The following is a 17,579-nucleotide window of genomic DNA, read 5'->3' as shown; positions in this document are numbered from 1 at the left end:
GGGATATTAATTTATTACTTTTGATGAGCTAGTGAATTTGGTTGCGAATCTGTGTAAAAATTTCTGAAGTTAGTCAAAGGTAATCGCAGCTAATATCAGATTGTGATCACTATCAACAGTGTTCAACCTATTGAACGGTTTGGATATACGTACACTTTCAAACTTATCCTTATTTTTGACATGCTGCGCTATAAATCTGGAGCCTTCTATAGTCTTTTCCATCTCTCTCACGTAAGGTTTTTCAAGAGAGGGACTATCGGCGTCTAGATCTAGCCGACAAGGTGAGCCAGGGGGTGGGGAAAACAGCTCGTCATCACCGCCAGGGGGCGGCGGGGGCGACGGCGGCATCCCCGGTAGCTCGTACTCCTCACAGCCCCACTCTTTATATTTACCGTCCAGGTCATCGCAACCAAATACATCGGTGAGTACCTAAAATTATTCATATTATTAGGATAGAACAGCGAATTTTATGAAATTATATCATAAATGTGAAGTGTAGGGTACAGAAAATACTCAAAAGTAAATAGTCATCAACGTCCACTAGCCCTAATCCTTGGAGCTAAAGAGCTGAAATTCTGTTTAAATTTACACACGTCCGACTTACGGTCACGAGACTTGGATAAGGAGGAATTTTACGGAATCCTCAAAGGATAAGGTATTTTGCAAAGGGGCGAAGCAACAGGCGTAAACTAAAGTTTATTTATATTTTTATCTCACCTATAAAACTCAAGCGGCTCCTATTTTATTTCAAGTTGTAAAGTGTTAGTGACTTAGAGTCACTAACATTATAGTTAGCTATAAGAGCATTGTTTTGAAAGCAAAAGCTATCAAATGAACTATCGGGACGCTTGTGTACTGGAATCGTTAGAGTTGTTTGAAATGGCGAGAGATTAAAACGTCGGCGGGGGTCCCGCAGGCGGGCAGTGTATCGGCGGCTTAAGTCGGCACACAATTAGGCCGGAGTAGGGGTTCGGTTTCGGCTGCTCTTTCGGCTCGTATATCGCCATCCGTCCGCAGCCACTAGGGGAACATAAATAACAGGGCTGCGCGCGCTCGTTAAGCCCGCCGGCGTTGAGTAATAAAAGAAAATCGAAATGGAATGAAATTGGGCTGGAAGCGATATTTTCGCGATACACATAGAACACAATGGATTTAGAATATTGTTGAAAGCAGCGTTTCCCAGAAGAGTCCCGTGGCTGAGGACAATTAAAATGGTTATTGTTGGGGGCGGCTTCGGCCCGACAGTAATAGCGTTCTGTTTGTATTGAATCCGTTCCGATGGAAAATGTTTTGAATGGAGGAAACTCGAGGAGAAAGGCGCCGTGTTGTTTTTTCGTTTGAAAGGGATTCCCTCTGAAGAACTTCATTTGCGAGAGCTTTTAGTTTACAAATTTAATTAAAACGGTACGAGACGGCGAGTTTTATTTTGAGTGAGGTAAACAGCTTTATGCGTAATGATTAATGTTTCTTAAATTGTGTCGGGTGTATGCGTCTGCTGTGAGTCGGCGTTGGTATGGCTTACCTCGGTCGGTTTGTCGTTATCATCGTCATCGGGTTTCTCTGGCCTTTGTATACACAATATTTTAGGTAAAATATCTATGAAGACCTTGCGCACCCAAGGCGCCATGTGGTGGGTGACGGGCGACCTAAAATTAACGTTCAGCACCACGATAGTTACCACTACTGATAGCGTGACTAGCATCATAGTGAATAATAAATATTTGCCTAATAGTGGGACAGTCAGTGACGTGGGTGGGATAATTTCTGCTAACAGTAAAAAGAACACGGTCAGAGAGAGGAGGATAGATATGCAGAGCGAGATCTTCTCCCCGGAGTCAGAGGGCAGATAGAAGACTAGGACCGAGAGGAACGAGATCCCCACGCAAGGGATGATGAGGTTGACCGTGTAGAATAGAGTCTTTCTCCGAAGAGTGAGATTGAATATAATGTCGGGATACGGCTCCTCGCAGCACGAGTAGAATTTTTCGTTTCTTGTAGCCGGCACTCGCATAATATCCCACTCCACGGAGATGTAGTACTCCGAGAGATCGATCCCCATTCCTATGTGGTCGGAGTCTGGCGTCTGTTTCAAATGCCTCAAGTCCACCTGCAAGGAAACGGAAACGTTAAAGGGTTTTATTGCCTGAAGGGAGCTAATTTTCCTCGGCGAATTTATTGCTGTCTCCAAAGTCTTCGAGAGCGATCAGATACGCTCGAGTTCGCTGATAAGGTAGGAACAATCCCTTGCGAACTTTAACACACGCGCTAAAGGCGCGGACGTGTAAGCTTGAGCTTTATTTATGAGGAAGTCGGAACCGTGGATTTATTGGCTTCCTTACTTCGATAGATGGCAGTCAGGCCTATCGCTGTAAACTCCATTGGAAACTTTTTATTACTTCCCGTCTCTCATCGAGGAGCATATCTCATTGTCCGCATTATTTATAGCTGCCCGATAAATATTGCGCTAGACAGTGTATTGGAAGACGGTCGTACTTTTATAAGACTCAATTTTGTTTTCCTTGAACGTTGCTTTATAAATGCTTTTGTTAAATGAAGTGGTTTTCGAGATAAGTAAGTTGAGACATCCTTTTATGGGTGCTTTTTGAGGAAAAGTTGTCTTAAATGAAGGTTCAAATATATATCTGGGTCAAGATAAATAATAAAAGTTTACACTTATATTTTAAATTACATTGGGCGGGAAGAGAGTTGTTTTAAAAATGGTGCGTAAGAAGCACAACCTAACCTGTGTCGTTTAAATCACAAAATATGTCGTGCACTAACATAATACTTTTTTTATTTCATTTAAGGACGCAATTTACTTCTGATTCTCATGCACTTTTATACGACCTTTATTTCCAACTACAACACCCAAGTGGACTAGATATTGCATAATTTGATATTGGAGTGCGTCTGATCATTTTAAGTATGTACAATAAAGACTTATGATTATACATATAAACATCAGTAAATCCATGGGTAAGGCCGTGAAGTGATTCAGCCATTTTATGTTCTGCACAACCTTAATCGAAGAATATATCTATAAACTAAAACCTTGCTACGAAGATGATCACATGCACCTGTGACGGAGTACTTAGGTGGACAATTATTATTAAATTGTTAGGTTTAATTCCTGCAATGGATATATTCATCGATATTTGGTAGCAAAAAAGATGTGGACGTTGAAACGGTTCGCGACTTTACTTACTTGACTTTTAATAATAATAACAATATTGAAAATACAAACTGAAATATAGATGCACAGAAAAACCAGAAAAATAAGACCATCTGATGGACCATCAGTGGTGTAGCGGTATAGCACGCGGTACGGATTACCGAGGACCTGGGTTCGATTCCCAGTGATGGTCTTATTTTTCTGGTTTTTCTGTGCATCTATATTTCAGTTTGTATTTTCAATTTAGGTTTTACGGGATGACCGTGAAAGTAAAAAAAAAATGGAATTGAAATAAAAAATACAAAAAGATTCCAAAAAACCAATCTTAATAATAATATTTTTTTCGACCAACATAAGATCATAGATAATAGGTACATAATGCTTAATTCTAATAAGCTAAATAAGCTCAATTTTAATGGTCAGTATTATGAACGGATTGTCAATATCAATAGAGAAATAAGCCCGGGTAACTAACGTTTCTAATCGAGTTTAGCTAGACATGGCGCGTTTTGCAACTTTTGCAGCAGCCGCTGGGCATGTGTTCCGGGAGGAAAGGCTAAATTAACCCGAAACATGCCAAGCTAAACTCGATTTAAGACGTGAGTTATCAGGATTTACTTAACTATGACTGAGATTCACGAGTAGTTTCGTGTTGAAGACGTCAATAATCAATTTCTATTCTTAGTTTGGGACTAGGTCAATGAGGGCTATCGCGTATGAATTCGCCGCTAGAGGCGCTAGTGTAGCGTGAGGTCTCCGAAATGTCAAATCTCATAGTTTTTGGGTGAGCTACGCGGGTTTATTTATAATTAGAATAATTTTGTGAATATTTTGCAATATCTGAAATTAATTATGGCAAATATGCGTTCCGGGGCAATGAATGTCTGTGTTTTGAGACAGTTTTGTTTTTCGGAAACCTTTGTCCTCCCTTTTTTCCGAATAAAACGGGGACTATGCAACACTGGCATGCTCGATATTTTTATGGTACGGTTTTAAAGTGTATTAAATATGATTTTAATCTAAACTTTGTTTTCACGCCCGTAATAACAGACTTTGAAAGCCATACTTAAAAACCTCACGCAACAGTGCGCCATCTAGTGAGACAAAAAACGATAGCCCTCATTGGCATCAAGTGTCCCATGATATTAATTTACCGTATAGCCGTCGTAGCTCCAACTCCCGAACTTCATAAAGCAGGTCTGCTCGTCAAATGGGAAGTACTCCACATCGATCTCGCAGAACGACTTGTAAATGGCTGGCGGCTTCCACACGACCTTGCCGTCGTGATGCAGGATGGCCTTCGTCATTATCGTCACCTCGTAGTTGCCGTCCGCACTGAGGAAGAAGGACGAAACCATGGTTACCATTAGACTTGGATAATCTGATGACTGGAAGACGTATGGGCTGAAAACGTAAAACATATCACTTTTCAAACATTTTCAAAAGCGTTCAAGTAGGTAGGTCTACACAATACCCAAATCCACTAGTGACATACGTGGATTATGTATTTTTGAAAGAATAGATATATTATTGTATTTATATACCATATTAATGTCCGTTCCGTGTTCAGTTTTAGAATACTACAAACCCATCATTTTCCGCGGGTGATTTAAAACGCGACTATTATATTTGATGTGATGAGAGAACCCCAGACTTCATTAATGCGACGTCGAAGGCAAGGGGGGATTTCACATTATTTTCCGAAGAAGTTAACGAAAATTAGAAACTGAAACGGATGTACAGAAAAAAAAAACAGAAAAAGAGACCAGCGCTGGGAATCGAACCCTGGTCCTCAGCATTCCGTGCTGCGTGCCATACCTCTACACCACCAATGGACAGGAGTCTAGACACAAATTTCTCCCATGCCACCACACTTTCAGCCTACTTTTTTCCTAGTCACGCAGCGACACTAGCGACATCTATGTTTTAGCTCACCGAACCGAACCGGACCGAAGAAAGTCATCGTGAAGGTTTTCTACTTGCTCAACCGATGACCACGACCACTCTGTCAAAAGAAGTGACTTAAAAGAGGGAGATAAGCGATGAAAAGTATATGGAAGAAGTTACATCCTAAGATATCAATAAAACATGCTTCTCTCACTCGGCGTTGTCTAATGGATTGCATGCCGGACGACGGCTGACTGTAATCGACTTTTTAAAATATTGTATCACCACTGTAATGACTCACATCCAAGCATAAAACTTCTAATTCATTCATTCAATGAGAACTTCACTCCACACGCCGCTGTTACCTGGTACTTTTTTTGGCTAACAAGATCTTTTGAATAACTAAAACCAATTTACTCCGCTCCAAAGTCTTGTCTTGACCTGACTACTTGTCTTGTCAAGAGTGTAGTGAGTTAGACGACAGAGTTATAACCATGGTGTCATATAGTCATAGCAGGCTTCCACTATACGTATGTTGTATGTTGGTATGTTGTTGTTTTGAGGTAAAACACTCGTCCAAGTTCGCATCAATGCGTATAAAGAGATTCTAAGCACTGCGTCAAAACGCGCAGTGAATGTTAAATCCCGATTTTTCCGTCTCCCAGAATTAATTAAAAGTCTTGACGTTGTTGAATTAAATCGTAATTACGGACCATTCCAGTACTTAAGCCTTTTAAATTGTAACAGTCATTTATTCAACGAAGCTTAACTCGGGATGGACGAGGAATTGGACGTAGTGTCAGTCTTAGCTTCTTATTATTCAGAAATACGCGAGCTTTAAAGGAATTTGCTTCTTTTCGCAACTATGTAGCAAATAAGTCGTTGGAATATCTATAGTTCGCAAACTGTTGCATGTTAACTAGAAATTAAACTGAAGTGTAAGTTTTGTTTTGTCTTTAGAAGAAGTCAAAGTCAAAATATTTTTATTCAATTTAGGCTATGAGAAGCACTTAAGAAAGTCAATAAATCTTAATTTACTCTACTTTGCGGAGGTCCCATGAACCAAAATAATTTCTTTGCTCACCCGCGACCTTATGATAGCTAAGTTTATGCAAAATATGCGTGTTCAAGCAGTTCCTCCACCTCCACACTGTAGGAACACACAACATGCAACACACAGACAGACAGGCCGCAGTTTTAATGTAAGATTTAAACAGCAGTAAAACTTTATACGAAATAAGTTTATACAAAATTAAATTATGCTACAACGTAAGGTATGTTAGACAAAAATAATTATAACAGTCAAACGTTATACGAAATAAGTTTATACAAAATGAAATTATGTGACATGTATGTTAGACAAAATATAATTATGTCAGTCAAACATTATATTAAAGGAGCCTGTATTTTTATTATTATTATTTTTTGTATTTTTTTTTCTTTAATTGTATAATAATATAGTTTTTAAGTATTTTATTTGTAATTATATTATTATGAAAAAATGACTTTCTGCCAAGTTTCTTGCGGCGCATTCTTCTTGGCAATGATGGTCTTTCCGAAAGCGCTGGTAGTTTAAAAAATGACGTGTAAAAGTACCCATTGCGGCCTTTTTACTGAATAAATCATTTGAATTTGAATTTGAATTTATGCAAAATGAGAATTAGGTAATTTAAAATTATTCGAAACAAAATTATGTAAAGTAAGTTGTATACAAAATGACTTCCACTAAAATGAAAATTAGGTAAAATTAAACATTAGGTTAAGTAATATTAGTTTATCTACCATTAGGCAAACTGAAAAAAGGCAAAAAGTTGTTAGGCAAAACAAGGTACAACCGTCTAACATCTGGTAGCATGGTGTAGAGTTGTGTTGCTTTTAACATGCATAGCTAGATTGTACAAGTATTTGCCCAAGAATTCATGATTACAAGGTTCTATTGTGACTCAAGTTAGTTGACTCTGGAATGATGCAACCAAATCTGTGCATGATATGCCTTTTAACATCACACAAAGCCAACATTAAAATTATTTACCCTAATTTTAATTTAGCCGTATTAATCAAGACCCATCCGGCCTGTATATCACCGTCGGCGTGACAAGAACATGGCTTAGTCTGATTCATTGGCGCTGGACATTGTGCTCTCCAATACGCCATTTATACCGCATCATTTGACTTGAGCGTTAATTTATTAGCCTTAGATCTTGTTGTTAAATTAAACGTAATTGATATTTGATCAAAATCATCATCATCAGTGGTATCTACTTTGAAGTTATTGACGGCTCACTACTTAATACCTAACATTGATAACACCAAGTAATTACAAACCAAGCACCAATATCAAAGATCACTTACGATACCTAATATCTCCAATTTTTACATAATCTAAGACAGACGCAGAAATATATCGGATAAGAACGAAATAAAATCCGCGCACGAATGCTACGCTATATTTTTGACTTGCAAATAAGTAATGTGTTCTTGCAAATGCAAATCTCATTTTAGACGTGTGGGACTTTATCGAACGGGGGATAGGGTTTTTGTAAAAGACAAATGTGCCAGTAAGCGCTGCTCATCATTTTCTTTTTAAATTCACTGATGAATTGTGTGAGAAGAAATGGCTAAGTTTAGGAGAGTTAAGATTTTTTAAGGGCCATTTAAAACGAAAACATTTGAATGTGGTGAAAAATTGTACCGAATTTGGAAAACTAGTAGGGTAAAAGCAAGTTAAAGCTGTGGTTAATGTAATGGTCCAGTTTGAATTTAGTATAAAATGTAGTTTCCTACACGCAGACTTACCCCTTTCGGATAGTAGCGTAACGGGATTTGTACATAAAATTGCCGGAGAGTACAGTAGCACCATACTCCGTTAACGTATTACATTGATAATAATATTTCTATTAAAATGAGGATACAAACTCAAAGATACTAAGATCTAGTCATAACGAACTTCTAACGTAGGAGGTTCAACGCAAGTAAAATTAAGATTAACATGATTATAAATCGACTTAATTATACAATGAAATACTTCATTAAGCCAGCTCTACATAAAGGTAAAACAAACGAGACGAGGACAGTCTCTAATGTATTCATTTGAAGAGATTTTGAGCATTTGCATTTTTACAAGAACATAATTATGCTTGCCGAGATTTACTGCTGTTTCTATTCAAACGAAAACTTGGTTTGTGCGAGATGTAAAAAGGTGTTGGTTTAATGGCAGAAAAAGTTTTGTAATGCACCTCATTAGAGGATAAAAGTATTCAGATATTTTTTCTTCTTTAAGTTAGTTAAAATGTACGGTACAAATGGAGAAAAATATGTCTTTGTATATAATATAATTGACGGCTTAATATCACAACGTTGAGTGGCCCTATGTACGGTGCTGTAGGTATCGGGTTTGAACATCGCTAGAGAAAGGCATTTTTTTTTTGTGAATTTAATATTTGTTTGAGTCACGGATATTATACAAGGTGTTAATTAAATAACTGAAAACCTGAAACTAGTTTTTACAGAATTATTAATTATCATCCGTTGCCCGCATAGGAACATCAGGCCACCATCTCAGCCTATGTCCGCTGGAAGCAGATACACGCTGAGGGTTCCAGTGGCAGTCGCACCACTACGTGTACTTCAGATCGTTTGTGGTGCGCGTGCCGCGGTTGCTGATGGAGATCACCGCGAGTGCTGCCTCCTGGCGGAAAGATGTCGCGTTCCGGAGGTTACCAGGCACCATGCCGCAGATGAATGCGACGTCAGGGACGGTGACTCAACGGGGTCACGCCGTTTTGTCACCTAATTAGTTTTAATATTGTGATTTGTTTTGATTATAGTGTTGCATGTTATTCTAACAATTGGTTGTATTATTTATTCGTTTCATTCATATAATGACAAGATTTTTATGAACAAAAATGCTTTACTCGTGTCATCCTTACAAAGTTAGCATAAGTTCATCAGAAACATTCCAGTCTTATCCCTAAACACGTCACTTACTCCAGCAAAATTGTGACGGGGCTCTTAAGAACTTCAACTTCGCCACATAATTTAAACGGGAAGATTGTCTCGTAAAATTTAGGTCACGTTGTCTTCCATTAGATGGCTTGGCATTAAAAATAAAGTTAATATTCGAAGGAACAAGCTTTTACGGTCGCAGGTGCAGCATGTCCTCTGAAGCCTTTTAACCGTTATATGGTTAAGAGTTTCTTGGGTGATCGATTTATCGTGTTGTATTGGGAAGTAAAATAAATGAGTGTGTAAGTTAATAGGCTGTATTCCCAAAAACGTGTAATAAGTCTGTCAGTTAATTTATATAAGACAATAATTAAGTATAACAGTTTACTGTAAAGTCAATAAAAAAATATATAGATCGATTAGTGATTATACGTATTATTTAATAGTAGTTTATGTGACTGTTACATAATTAAGGGCGAGTGTGGGTCTTCATAATAGCATGACAAGTGTTTTAATGCCTAATTATGTACAATCACATACGAGTACATACATTACTTTATCCACAAACATATTCTAAGGTGATGATTGTATTGATGTGTTCAAGAACCGCAAAAATTCTTGGTAATTTTTTTCGTACTGCTTCCTTGATTTTGCCGGTAACAAGTCATTTATAACGATCGTTGCTCTGTCGCGTATATTAGGTAGCGTCTTCAAAACGTCTTGATCATTTATACACGAAACTGGTGCGATAATTATATAAACAACAAAACAAACTAATTATTGCGACAATTCGAACAACAAAATATGGCGGACGAAACTTTTTTGACAGTGTCGCATGTCAACAACAGTACACACACAAACAAACATCACGCCTGTATTCCCAAGTGGGGTAGGCAGAGCACACGAAACGTTACCGCTTCGGAGCCACTTTTAGCAATTCTGGGTTTTAAGTTTGACAAAAACGGTACAATAGTGACACGTCGCTAGCCTGTCGCCTACGGTATACCTTAACCTATATCCTCAGTCGCCTCTTACGACATCCATAGAAGAAATGGAGAGGTATAATTCTAACCCGACACCACACGGGTCTTTTTTTAATTCAGAGGCAAACTGGAGTCGGCCCCAATTGTCATATCGTTAGATATTAAGTAACGTTTGGCAACTTGATTCACTTCCTTACTTTTTATTTCGCAAACTCTATAACTGTTAATATTTCAAGATTTATTTCAGGGCCATCGTGTAGCACCTTTTAGGTTAGGTTAGGTTGGTTTTATAAAAATCCTGAAATATATACAGTTTCAGAAATATGAAACAGTTGCGAAATTAAAAGTTGTGAAATAAAACAGGTTACCAAACGTTAGTGAACCGAACTAGAACTTTACTATTAGAGTTTTACAACTAGTCAACCGACAGACGGAAAAGCTAAGCCAAAGCATGTTTGACAGCCGAGGTGGCCTAGTAGTTTGATCTATTGCCTGTCAAGTGTAGGATCGTGCATTCAAACCTGGGTTCGACCTCTGAGTTTTTCGAAATTCATTGTGTTAAGTTTGAAATTTACCACAAGCTTCACGGTGAAGGAAAACATCGTGAGGTAACCTGTACCAACCTGCGAAAAAACTAATAGGGTGTGTGAAGTTCCCAATCCGCACAGGTCCAGCGAGGAAACTACGGCCCACGCCCTCTACTACTGGGATGATAATGATGATGACGATGAAGTATGTTTAGTGACATTACAGGTAATGCAGGCAGTTTTAATTAAATCTTGGTCTGCATAATGCAAGTGTAAACTTCTAGCCCGAGGAAGCTAGTTAAAAATTAAATGTAAAACATAACCAAGAGCTCTCAGGGCTTTCGCTGTCACAGGTGCATTATACCTAAAGTATCCAAATAAAACGTAGCGTGGTTTTCGCTAAAGGAAGCCTTTATGCATAGTTCACGGCTTTATGACTCAAAGGAGTAGCTAATATTTAAGAAAACTTGCGCTCATTTCCAACTTTGTGTCGCTTGATAAACTGTGGAAACATAGTTGCATTTTGGATTATCATTTTTGAGATCGAGTCATTTGATCAACCAGACACCTAACATAACGTAACGGTTGTGTTGCTCATCAAGACTGGAGTGAATAGGATGTTACTGAACCGTTGAGATACACCTTTGCCTTCATCTGCACTTAGCATCAAGTGAGATAGGGTCAAAGTAAAAAAAAAAACTAATTTAGCCTAAGTATGCTATTTCCCTTTGCGTCTAATTAAGTCATTCAGCGTTTGATACAATATACCTAGTTACATTACAGCCGTTGTCCAATAGAAATGCCGCTAAATTCATCTAAGACATGACAGATTCAACGTCAAAGTATACATTGCACAAAACGACATAAAATGGTCGTTAAAATCACCTTTGACTCGCCAACTTTTACGACGAAGCATCTAATGCACAACAAAATCGTTATTTATCGTCGTGTTTAGCGTGGCTTGATGCTATTTAGATTACACCATGCACTTATCGTGCCTTCCGCCTGGCCAACTCCGCGCGCATTCTACCTCAGCCACACATTATTTTCTAACTATGTTAACCAACACCCTGTATAACCTATCAACAGGGTTCATTCTCGGATGGTACGCGGGGGCTCCCGTTAATGCATAGAAATGTAAACTGCGCCCTGATAATGGGTGACGTTGCAAATATACAAAGTTTAAACGTGAGCTATTTTGGTGTATCATACATAATGCTAAAAGCATTCAGTTCCGGATCGCTCTAAGGAGTTTTGAGTGAAGGTAACGTTTAAAAGTTACCTGGCACATTAGAAGGAAGCATTGACATAAAAGATATCGGGGAGCAGTAAAAATGGCGCTAGCGTGATTTTTAACTCGTATTACTTTAAAAAAATCGTGATAGTCTGAGCTATGCTATGGCTTTACAAGTAGAGGGTTGTGACATCATTTAACTGACACTTATTTCGCATAACATTAATTGTCATAATATGAATTCGCAAATCAGGTTAGGCAAAACATGATTGTGCATAATATAAAAAAGAATGACCTGTATAATTGAAAACAGAATCTTTATTATTGAAATATGCACAACATTATTACCTACTTTGACCTGTAATAAATGAATTTGAGTAATTTTAAGCGAGCGGATTAAATAGGTCAGGCAGTGCAAAACACTGCCAATAAATAAAAAAAATAAAGTTACTCTACTTGGTTAGATTAGCCTTCAAAGGCTAAACAGGAGCGAAGTCCTTATTACTTCTCTCTGACACACGTTTTAGTATTTGGGCAAAAATAGATGATGAATAGATTAGATTAGATTAACCAACCGGTGGGATTCGCATATTACAGCAGTACTGCGCTACCAAAGAAACAATAAAATTTCACCATCTTCAAACAAAAACTGGGTGTCCAAAGTGCAAATCAGGCTTATCCCAGCGTCACCTACCCAAAGCCCATTTAATTCTTCGCGACAACAAGAACTATAACTTTCTGTTTCAATTGTGGTGAGCCCAATAACTTTTTGCCCAACCCAGGGTTAAACTTTACGAGATAAACTCATCGAGTTGTCAGGATAACGCAGAATAATGGGCTTTTCCAACAAGGAAATAAGGCGACCCAATAAGAGCTCTAGTTTACTGGTCTTGGTAACAAAAGTTAACTTAGATTGAAAAAAATGGAGCTGCCCCCGTGTTAGTTCAGTTAGATGGCGAAGTTGATTCGTCGGTTCGGTCAACAGGAACTTTTCACTATTACTTAATTAAACGTGGTTCTGTTAGTCTCTGAGAGTTGCAAAGTTTTATGTTGGTAGCGAAAACTTGAGTGGACTGGAACATCCTGAAAGGCATTTAGCATTTACATTTCATGCCTAAGGGTGCTTCTGTTCCTCTGATTGAGGATTAAACAGGTAACCATTATCACATAAGGCAAAGCTGGCCAAATCTAGGCCCCGCCAAGGCATTTGTATTTGCCCGCCAACGCGTTGATCGGGCAGCCTGTCCTTGTGTATAATTTTAGCAGTTATATGTCTCTAAATGTAGTAACGCTTCGGACTTTAAAAAAAATGGCCTACTTAAAAAAAACTGTTTATTAGCCTTAATCTGAGGCACTCGAAATTGAAATCACCTTCGCTACATTCCGTCGATACATGATGGATGAGGATAGAAGGAAATGGCGATAAGGGATTGCGAGCGTTCGTGCGTTATATAAATGGCCTTAAACCACCATAAAAAAAGTAATACAAATCAAATTCCATACTTAGGATTATGGCTATGGAAAAACGAAGATGTTATTATAGCGTTTGATCCAAGCACAGAACTTATCAAAAGAAGATTAGCTAAAAACTTCTTCTAAGTCGTTACTCTTGATACTTGAGTGGTCATGGTCGTCGGTTGAGGATCAGTAGTGAACCTTCATGTCAATTTTCATGGGAAACTAGCGTGGTAGTTTCCCTTTGCCTTCCACACCGCGGTGCTTAAATATGGAGTTCGTAGTTGGCAACAGAGAGCGTTGCAGCTCACTCTCACTCCAGATCTCTAGTCACCCTTTACGACACCCACGGGAAGAGATGGATCCATCCTATTCTAAAACCGGGCACGACAAAAAAAGTCATAGGTTAAAATCCAGCTCAGTGTATATAAAGTTAAGTGGTTGAAAAATTGAGGTGCTGCAGATTATTGTTCAAAAACTGCTCCATTTCACTGGTAGGTAGGTGCCTTACTTTACTAAAACCTAAAGATAATAAAAACTTAACCCTTGTGACATAATAATATAGGACCAGTACAGACGGGCTGCATTCCAACTGCAACGAAACAGCCAACTGCCGACTGCCCATACATTTTTCATTGCAGTACCATTGAAATAAGAAATAGAAATAGAAACGTTTATTCGCTAATTCGCAAATTACATATTATAAGTACACAAAATAAAACAAGTATAAAATAAATATTAATGACAGTATTTGCGAAATCGCGAAACGGTCTCAGCTCAGCATAGTGTTGGCCGTAGAGGCCAACGCTGGTCTTCCGCTGAGACCGCTTGGCGACTTCACGGAAGGCGACATAAATTAAAAAAAAAAAGAAAAGTAAATCTAAAAAGAAACAAATTGAAAGTAATATAATTTAAATAAAATAATAACAATAATGAAAACAAACAGAACGCAAAACCAGACAAAAGACACGTGCACCATAATAAGATATAAACATCACAGTAAAAGAAAGAGTCGACACACTACTCAACCATCCATAGACCACAGACGTCGATATGCACAATCTGCCAACTGTCATGTCATATCTCATCTGTGGCCTATGCCGAATGTCAGTGTCACTGAACAGACTGGCTACTGCTTTAGATACTGTGCTTGACTAACCTTAAAAACTAATATTTAAAGACAAAAGACAAGTGTTAATAAATACTTGAAACAAATTAAAAAATAAGACTCAAAAGCCGTTAAGTGTCTGCACCTAACATCATTCAAAGGCTCATGACTTCAAAAACAGCTACATCCTCGCAGCCAGTGTGCAGTCTCGACAACTGCACACTGGCTGCGATTGAATGGATGGGCAGTCAACAGTTGCGGTTACGTTGCAGTTTGAATGCAGTATGGCTGTACTGGTCCTTATGGAACCAGAGGCGTTATTGTATCTATCATACTTCTTCCTGTCACACTTAATTTAATGAACGATTCATAGACTTACTTGTTGTAAAGCACGATGTCTGGCAACCATATGTGTTCTGAAGGCACGTGGAGTGTTTTCACATCGCCATAATCCTCCGGGTTCCACTTAAGTTTGTAGTCATTCCACTCCTGCGCAAAGAAAAAGTAGTTAGTATTCATCATCGCCCTTATTTGGTACAACTATGCACCTTGCTAGCTGAAATACGGTTCTTTTAGGGTTACTTCGTATCTTACCCAGAGTATGAGTACATAAAAATGGTAGCGCAAGTGCGAATTGGTATTTCTTGTGGTATTACGTGTAGATCCTCTAATAAACTCTAATCTGTATGATGTGAGTAGATAATTTCGAAGGGTATTAAGTTAACAGTTTACCTGACCTTAGCCAGTCGGCCGGCTTGTGAGGTTTAATTGTATTTAAACGATTAGGTACTCTTTCTTTTTATTTTTATTTTTTTTTAATTGCTCAAATAACTATTTATTGCTTTCACTTTATTTCAAAATCACCGTTCAGCCTTTTCTATCTTATCATCAGTCCCACCATCATATAAACGTGACTGCGAGAAATTTAGTAAACAACCTGCCATTGCCCCCGTCGGCAAGAATGAAATCAACTTGTTATTTAAATACCCATGAATTTCAATTTTAACTTGTTATTATTGTATTTCTCTAAAACAGGATAAGAGTCGAACATCAAAAGCGTTACCTTGATTCCGAAAACAGTGGCATTTCATTAATTTAAGAGGATTTCACAAATGACCTTGAACTAAGATTAAGAAGACCCTTATATTGTTTGCTTAATGTAATAATAGGAGACCTTGCTGCCACAGATCAAAAATATGTTTATAAGGCACTTGTCTCACCGCCAGCGAGGAAACGATTGGCTATCGACTATTTTCTCGCTCAAGAAACGAACAAAAGATATAAGATCCTGTGTGAGTAAAAGAGACACATATATTAATAGTTGATCGCTGGCTGTTCACACTGTCGGCGAGAACTCGCTCTTACATCTTTTGTCGCAGCGACAAGAGCTATAAAACTCGCTGAGCTATAGATACTCGCTCAGCGATGTCAGCTTGGCGGCCGCCCCGCACGAGCGAGTCGAGTGGAGCGAGTAATCGCCCGTCACACGCGAACACTCGCTTAAAGCCGAGCGACAAAACTACACTCGCTTCTCGCTGCTCGCCCACTCGTTTCTAGTTACTCGCTCTACTCGCTTCTCGCTCATCGTCGGCGGTGGGACAAGTGCCTAAGGCGATTTTATTTACAGTAAGGTGATACTATCTTATAAAAATAAATATAAATGAGAAAGTTTGTGGTTAACCGGGTACGGTTGGAGGTACATAATTATAACAAGTCATGGTTGTAAAAGAAAAGTATAATATGGTTATATAATTTTATTGTTCACTCAGCACTGCTCTTGAGCACTTCTAAGTAAAAAAGCACTGGCCTGAGACTTCTTCAATGGATAGGGAAACAGGGTAGGGTATTGGGTAGCCTCGGATCGTTCACAAGATTTCAGCAGAATGGAGCGATGGTGTAGAAGAGTTGGATTCAAGCAAGAATAGGAAGGGCTGCAATAGTGGCAGCCCTTATATCACAATATCACAAGTAGCTCAGTGAAATAGTTAGCTATCGCGCCTCTCACCAAGTCATGATCATCCCAGCCTATATACGTCCCACTGCTGGGCACAGGCCTCCTCTCAGAACAAGAGGGCTTGGGCCATAGTTCCCACGCGGGCCCAGTACGGATTGGGAACTTCACACACACCATTGAATTGCTTCGCAGGTGCGTGCAGGTTTCCTCATGATGTTTTCCTTTACCGCAAAGCTCGTGGTAAATTTCGAAAAACTCAGAGGTGCGAGACGGGGTTTGAACCCACGACCCTCTGCTTGAGAGGCGATAGGTCAAACCACTAGGCCACCAGTCTTTTACAGAAAGTAAATAGAGCTGTTATTTATTTCTGAAAGAAACCAAATTTCTGTTTACGTCTTGCCAATAGTAGAGTGAATCACGGGAAAAAACAAAAGAGAATTCAGAATTTTGAATTTTGTTCTTTTGTAAGCGGTTAGTTGTGCACCGCGGAGGTTTGCCATGTGACAGGCTACCAAAAAAAACATACATATTGCATGTATGCATACATACGCTCAAAAAACGTAAACCATCTTCCGGCAGTTGGGTAAATGCTACTAGTTGTTGGGTAGTGGGTAAATGAGTAGTGGTACTAATAGATGGGTAAGTGTAAACTAATGTTTTAAATTAATAATAAAACGTGCGAGGATCTTAAACAAAATCGTTATTCTAATTTAACAATTTCTATTATTATTCCCTAGCAAGCCCACGTAATCTCGGTGAGATTTAAATTTAAGATTCCTTTTGATCGGCAGAAAGATTATACCCCAAGTCTCGAATTTCTTTTTTATTGTAAAAGAACAAATGAAACAAGAACAGCTTAGATCCGCGGTCAGGCGTCGGAAATTGTGGCGTCTTATTAAAGTTCCTGTGCCAATAGACAACGAAATGGCCTGTGGGGTTATTGACAGGCGAATACCGCTAGATGGCGATAGTATCGGGAGGAGCAAAAAAAGCGAGCGAAGTACGGTAGTGTACAAACGTGTTAGGTGTTATGGCCTCTTTCCTAAGCAGAATGTATGTAGTGTGGGGTTCATACGCCCTATTGATTGAGCTTCCATTACTTCGGAATGTCTACTAACGTCGTAATCAAGGGTATATCGAGCTTAGTATACTCGCATTCTACATTCAAGAACATCTCATCATCATCATTAATCTCACGAAAATCCACGAAATAGAACTCTTCTTTAAGCATTACTGCTCAATCAAGATTGTAGAGATAGCGCTAATGTCGCTCGAAAGATAAATTAATTGGCACTTCCTAGAAATAATAATGTC

The 17,579-nt window shown here is 38.7% G+C and overlaps 1 protein-coding gene across 4 annotated transcripts in view; it reads right to left on the bottom strand.

The window, feature by feature from the left end:
- The window catches only part of nAChRalpha1 (nicotinic acetylcholine receptor alpha1), a 372,458-nt gene that overhangs the window by 13,894 nt on the left and 340,985 nt on the right, over positions 1-17,579 (bottom strand). For all 4 annotated transcript variants that reach the window (XM_074103992.1, XM_074103993.1, XM_074103994.1 and 1 more), the window contains 4 exons: positions 14,691-14,800; positions 4,327-4,507; positions 1,523-2,107; positions 154-429 (listed from right to left, as the gene is read on the bottom strand). In XM_074103992.1, coding sequence (XP_073960093.1) covers positions 154-429; positions 1,523-2,107; positions 4,327-4,507; positions 14,691-14,800 — 1,152 coding nt within the window. The remainder of the gene's footprint in view (positions 1-153; positions 430-1,522; positions 2,108-4,326; positions 4,508-14,690; positions 14,801-17,579) is intronic.

Source organism: Choristoneura fumiferana, chromosome 21, assembly GCF_025370935.1.
Source record: "Choristoneura fumiferana chromosome 21, NRCan_CFum_1, whole genome shotgun sequence".
Taxonomy (NCBI): domain Eukaryota; kingdom Metazoa; phylum Arthropoda; class Insecta; order Lepidoptera; family Tortricidae; genus Choristoneura; species Choristoneura fumiferana.
Note: the sequence above shows the minus strand (reverse complement) of the source record. Positions and strands in the feature narration are given on the sequence as shown.